The sequence below is a fragment of the Pristis pectinata genome, chromosome 8, assembly GCF_009764475.1.
Source record: "Pristis pectinata isolate sPriPec2 chromosome 8, sPriPec2.1.pri, whole genome shotgun sequence".
In the NCBI taxonomy this organism is placed as follows: domain Eukaryota; kingdom Metazoa; phylum Chordata; class Chondrichthyes; order Rhinopristiformes; family Pristidae; genus Pristis; species Pristis pectinata.
In genome coordinates this window covers 37,401,158-37,407,356 of record NC_067412.1, presented here as the reverse complement: position 1 = coordinate 37,407,356, position 6,199 = coordinate 37,401,158, and the positions used below count along the sequence as shown (strand labels likewise).

General features: G+C 44.8%; 1 protein-coding gene across 3 annotated transcripts in view; it reads left to right on the top strand.

Annotated features, from left to right (window-relative positions):
- Positions 1-1,335: 1,335 nt before the first annotated feature.
- cog7 (component of oligomeric golgi complex 7) overlaps positions 1,336-6,199 on the top strand; it is a 45,749-nt gene continuing 40,885 nt past the window's right edge. The window contains exons 1-2 of one of the 3 annotated variants that reach the window (XM_052021550.1): positions 1,336-1,772; positions 2,553-2,783. In XM_052021550.1, coding sequence (XP_051877510.1) covers positions 2,618-2,783 — 166 coding nt within the window. In that variant the 5' untranslated portion in view covers positions 1,336-1,772; positions 2,553-2,617. Of the gene's footprint in view, positions 1,807-1,903; positions 2,029-2,552; positions 2,784-6,199 lie in introns of those variants that run through there. The other 2 variants (XM_052021549.1, XM_052021551.1) reach the window with 2 other exon arrangements.

Here is a 6,199-nt window from a genome sequence, read left to right as displayed (position 1 = left end):
CTGCCCAGGATTGCATGAAATTGCAGAGTTGTGAACATAGCCCAGTCCATGAAACAAACCAGCTTCCCCTCCTTTCACTCTGTCTACACCTCCCGCTGCCTCGGGAAAGCAGCCAACATAATCAACCCACCCATCCTCTCTTCTCCCTCCCAATGGGCAGAATATACAAAAGCTTGAGAACACAGACCACCAGGCTCAGGAACAGCTTCTATCCCGCTGTTATAAGACTCTTGAACAGACCTCTTGTATGATAAAGATGAACTCTTGATCTCTCAATCTACCTCATCATGGCCCTTGCACTTCAAGTATCTACCTACACTGCACTTTCTCCGTAACTGCAACACTATATTCTGCCTCCCCCCCCCCCCCCCCCCCCCCCCCCACCTTATACTACCTTGATGTTCTTATGTATGGAATGATCTGTCTCGATGGCATGCAAACAAAAGCTTTTCACTATATCTTGGTACATGTGACAATAATAAACCATTTGCCAATTACCAATATGGAGATATGGCATGGAAACAAGCCCACTGAATCCATGTTGACCACCAAGTACCCATTATTACACTAATCCTACCTAATTTTCCCCACATTCACATCAACAGCCCCATATTCTACTACTCATTTACACACTAGGGGCAATTTATAGTGGACGATTAACCTTCCAATCTGCACGTTTTTGGGATGTGGGAGGAAACCCATGCAGCCACAGGGAGAACATGCAAACTTCACACAGACAGCACCAGAGATCAGAATCAAACCCAGGTTGCGGGACCTGTGAGGCAGTAGTTATACTAGCTGTGCCACTGTTCCCTTTGCAAACTCCACTGGCAGGATAGGGGAACCAATCTCAGGATCTCTTCCCTTGCCAACATCCTCAGCATTAGGGCTCTAATTACAATCAGTTGGCTCCAACAGGCAGGCACATCACTCTCCTCTGACTGACACAGTAAGATATATCCCAAGATTTTCCCATAAATTTAAAAACAATTTAAGGAGGTTCTCAGAGTCTCCTTGAGAATTGTAACATCCTCACCAACTTGTGGGAATCTGTGGCCAACGACTGCTCAGAGTAGAGGAGCTTCTGGGATGGGAGTGAGATCCTCAAGCCTTTTCTGTAGCATGCTGCAGCCTAGTGAGCAGAAGCAGCATAAACTTCCATGCTAACCCCACCCACCTTGTCAATCACCTCCTAACCCACCTGTGGAAGAGTCTGGAGCCCCCATTGTCCTCATTAGCCACCTCAAAACACGCAGAACTAGAGTAGAAACAAGTGATTCCAAGCTCAAGGGCTGCTTAAGGGGAATGAGACAGCTTTCCCTGAACCAGGGAGCTGAAACATTGATTTCTTGGTATTGGTGCTGGGACGAGGCTGCCCCGTGGGACGCTGCGGGGATGGTTCTCGACTTCAAACTGCCCCTTCCCTGGTTTGGTTGAGCCTGGCAGTTGACCATGGCTGGAATCAGATTCTGGGAACAACCTGTATTATCACTAGTTAAAATTTTGGGATTTTGCTTTTGCAAAAATTTACTACAGCAACTGCCCACATCAAAACCGACATTTTAAGAGCATTTCACTGGCTTCAGTCCTTTTTGGGGAGTCGTTGGTACGATTGCACCACTACCACGATCCAAGACATCTCTCACACTCAGGGACTTGCCCTCACCAAGATGGCGGCGGAGAGATCCCACCGGCTACTTTACGGCGTTTATTTTTTTGCGACAGCGGCTCAGCCGGATCTGGTTTCCGCTTGTGTGGCAGCAGCTTCCACGGTTGTTCGTGCGTCGTGGCGGCGCTGTATCCGCGGTTTGTGCGGGAGCTGGGAGAGAGGGGGTATGGGCTGGGTCGGGTCGGGCCGGGCCGGTCTACACAGGGAAGGAGCCGGGCAGGGGCGGAGGCCTCCCCTCCGTCCCCGACCTGGAGTCGGGCCTCCCCGGTTCAGGGCCCCGGGATGCCCTCGGCAATGAGCCCGGGGGTTGTGGATGCGAGTCCCCGGCCAAAGACCAGCACACGGTGCAGCAGAAAGGAGTGAGTGCTGTACTGTCGAAGCAGTGGTCTGAAAGGCTATAAACCCCCTTTTGCTGCTGTAGTGGATTGAAAAGATCCCATAGCACCAGGAACATTATCCCTGGATTAATATCGCTGGATAGATAGTCTGGCCATTATCACATGGCTGTTTGTGCAAGCTCGCAGTGTGTATATTGGTTGCTACATTACATCTCTGATGTGGGAAATAAAGAAGCAAATAACAATCTGCAGATCAGACATTTGTGGGTAAAACTGCAGTCGGTGTTTAAAAACGTGTGCTCAGGTGAAGGGTGTCGACCTGAAATGTTGACCGTTCGTTTTCCTCCACAGATGCTGCATAACCCACTGAGTTCCTCCAGCATCTTGTGTGTTGCTCCAGATTCCAGCGTATGCATTCTCCTGTGTCTCCAGTGTTTCAAGCTGTTGCCTTTCTTGAAAGCTCAAGATATTGTTTTTGTTCAACAGCTGACTGGCTTAATTGTTACTTTCCTTGCACTGACATATGTGTTTCCTCTTGGACACAGAACAGCGTTGAATGATTGGGACATCCCTGAATTAAAATTGGTTTGAATCCTTTAATCCATGTAAAATGGACTTTTCAAAGTTCCTGGATGACAACTTTGATGTGAAGGACTGGGTGAATGGGGCTTTCAAAACAGTTCAAAAGGAAGCCCCAGGGAAGGTCGACAGTCACGCTGCTACTCTGGTGATGAAGTTGCAGTTGTTCATTCAGGAGGTGAATAATGCAATAGAAGGTGTGTATCAATTATCCAGACAAATTTAGCTGGGGTCTCCAGGAATATGTCATTATTTATAGGGAGTCATGCAAACAATTGCAGTGACCAATGCACATACTAGTATTTACATGATTTACCAAGACTGTTTTTATGGGAGTGGCAGGAACATGTACATTGGTGACCCAAGAGTTGAGACTATTTACAAGGTTTATCTGGAAATATCTCAGAGCTACTTCCAGTCTAGGGCAGTTATGCCTCTATTAACAGGAGGTTGCGGGTGTATGGCAGTTTTTGTAGGGATTCTGGAACGAATGTGGTAGTATTCACTAGTGGTACCAGAGCACGTTGGTATTTACTGGGAGGAACATACCACAGCATGTCGGTATTCACTGGGGGAGGTACAGTGTGTGTCAGTATTAACTAGGGGACCTAGCAGTGTCAGTGTTTACATGGCTTCCAGGCATATATTATTAATTTAATGGGGGGGGGGGGGTTATTGGGAGTGTGTCTTAACTTACAGAAGTTGTCTGGAAGTGTGTAAGTGCTTAAGCGAAATTTGGAGTTTATTTGAATTTATTGGGTTCATCTGGGAATATGATAACTTTAATAGTATTTCTGGGGTGTGCAATAGTACCTACAGAGCATCCTGTGGGGAGAATGTCAGTATTGATGGAAGATTTTTTTGAAAGTATGCTAATGTTTTCAGGTGACTGGGTGTACACAGTGACCCAGGAGTGTATTAGTGGTTACAAAGATCCTGGGAAAATTCCAGGATTTAACAGAGGGTCATGTTAATGCACACACAAGTGCTGCCTTCTTCAGCTCTTTGCTTCTTCTACCTATCACCTTTCAGCTTCTTGCATCACTCCCCTTCATCCCCTCTCATCTGGACTCATCTATCACCAGCTAGCCTGTGCTCCTCGCCCTCCCCCCAATTTTCTTATTCTGGCTTCTGCCTTCTTTTCCAGTCCTGATGAAGGGTCTTGACCCCAAACGCCAACTGTTTATTTCCCTCCATAGATGCTGCCTGACCTGCTGAGATCCTCCAGCATTTTGTGTGTGTTGCTCCAGATTCCAGCATCTGCAGAACTCTTGTGTCATGTTAATGCATCAGTGTTCTAAAGGAGGTCCTGCAAAGAGTGACAGAATATTAGCAGTGGTTCTTGGAAGGATGTCAGTATTTAGTGTGTTTATCTGGAATTCTGTCAGTTTCTACAGAGGGTCACATCTTTCTTTATAGAGAGTTCTTGGGGGAAACTTTGGGGAGTAGACAGTATTTTCAAGGGAATTGTGGCTGTAAATACTGAGGATCTGGGCAATTAATCAGTGTGTACAGGGATTCCTTGGATTGTGTGTCAGTGTGTACAGGGATTCCTTGGATTGTGTGTCAGTGTGTACAGGGATTCCTTGGACTGTGTGTCAGTGTGTACAGGGGCATGTAGGAGACTGTCAATGCCAACAAAAGGTCCAAGGCACATCAATAATTGTAGCATGTTTTCAAGAAATCTGCTGTAAGTTGTAGGTGGTTCTCTGGAATAACAATATTTATGGTGATTTCTTCTGAAGTGTGTCAATATGTACAGGGATTCTTAGGGAGCATCAATATTTACAGGAGTCTCCGGGAGTGTGCCAGTTGTTACTGGGGTGTCTTCTGGAAGTGTCTTGAAAGTTACTAAGGAATCTGGATGTACAGTGGCATGCAAAAGTTTGGGCACCCCTGGTCAAAATTTCTGTTACTGTGACTAGCTAAGCGAGTGAAAGATGACCTGATTTCCAAAAGGCACAAAGTTAAAAATGACAAATTTCTTTAATATTTTAAGCAAGATTACTTTTTTTATTTCCATCTTTTACAGTTTCAAAATGACAAAAAAGGAAAAGGGCCCAAAGCAAAAGTTTGGACACTCTGCATGGTCAGTACTTAGTAACACCCCCTTTGGCAAGTATCCCAGCTTGTAAACGCTTTCTGTAGCCAGCTAAGAGTCTTTCAATTCTTGTTTGGGGGATTTTCACCCATTCTTCCTTGTAAAAAGCTTCTAGTTTTGTGAGATTCTTGAGCTGTCTTGCATGCATTGCTCTTTTGAGGTCTATCCACAGATTTTCGATGATGTTTAAGTCGGGGGACTGTGAGGGCCATGACAAAACCTTTAGCTTGTGCCTCTTGTAGTCCATTGTGGATTTTGAGGTGTGTTTAGGATAGTTATCATGTTGTAGAAGCCATCCTCTTTTCATCTTCAGCTTTTTTACAGACAGTGTGATGTTTGCTTCCAGAATTTGCTTATATTTAATTGAATTCATTCTTCCCTCTACCAGTGAAATGTTCCCTGTGCCACTGGCTGCAACACAAGCCCAAAGCATGATCAATTCACCCCCATGTTTAACAGTTGGAGAGGTGTTCTTTTCATGAAATTCTGCACCCTTTTTTTCTCCAAACTTTCCTGCATCCTCACTGCAAAATTCAGCGTCAGAAGTTTGCAAAGGAACATCTAAACAAGCCTGATGCATTTTGGAAACAAGTCCTGTGGACTGATTAAGTTAAAATAGAACTTTTTGGCCACGATAAGCAAAGGTATATTTGGAGAAAAAAGGGTGAAGAATTTCATGAAAAGAACACCTCTCCAACTGTTAAGCACGGGGGTGGATCGATCATGCTTTGGGCTTGTGTTGCAGCCAGTGGCATGGGGAACAGTTCACTGGTAGAGGGAAGAATGAATTCAATTAAATACCAGCAAATTCTGGAAGCAAACATCACACTGTAAACAAAAAAAAAGCTGAAGATGAAAAGAGGATGGCTTCTACAACAGGATAACGATCCTAAACACACCTCAAAATCCACAGTGGACTATCTCAAGAGGCACAAGCTGAAGGTTTTGCCATGGCCCTCACAGTCCCCTGACCTAAACATCATCGAAAATCTGTGGATAGACCTCAAAAGAGCAGTGCATGCAAGACGGCCCAAGAATCTCACAGAACTAGAAGCCTTTTACAAGGAAGAATGGGCAAAAATTCCCCAAACAAGAACTGAAAGACTCTTAGCTGTCTACAGAAAGCGTTTTCAAGCTGGGATACTTGCCAAAGGGGGTGTTACTAAGTACTGACCATGCAGGGTGCCCAAACTTTTGCTTTGGGCCTTTTTCCTTCTTTGTCATTTTGAAACTGTAAAAGATGGAAATAAAAAAGTAATCTTGCTTAAAGTATTAAAGAAATGTGTCATCTTTAACTTTGTCTTTTGGAAATCAGGTCGTCTTTTACTCGCTTAGCTATTCACAGTAAAAGAAATTTTGACCAGGGGTGCCCAAACTTTTGCATGCCACTGTACATTGATATTTGCAAGTGATTCTGGGAAATGTGTTGTTGCTGATAGGGATGTGTCAGTACTTTCCAGGGCAGTATCTGAATTTAAAGATATCCTGGGAACATATTATTTGCAGGAATGT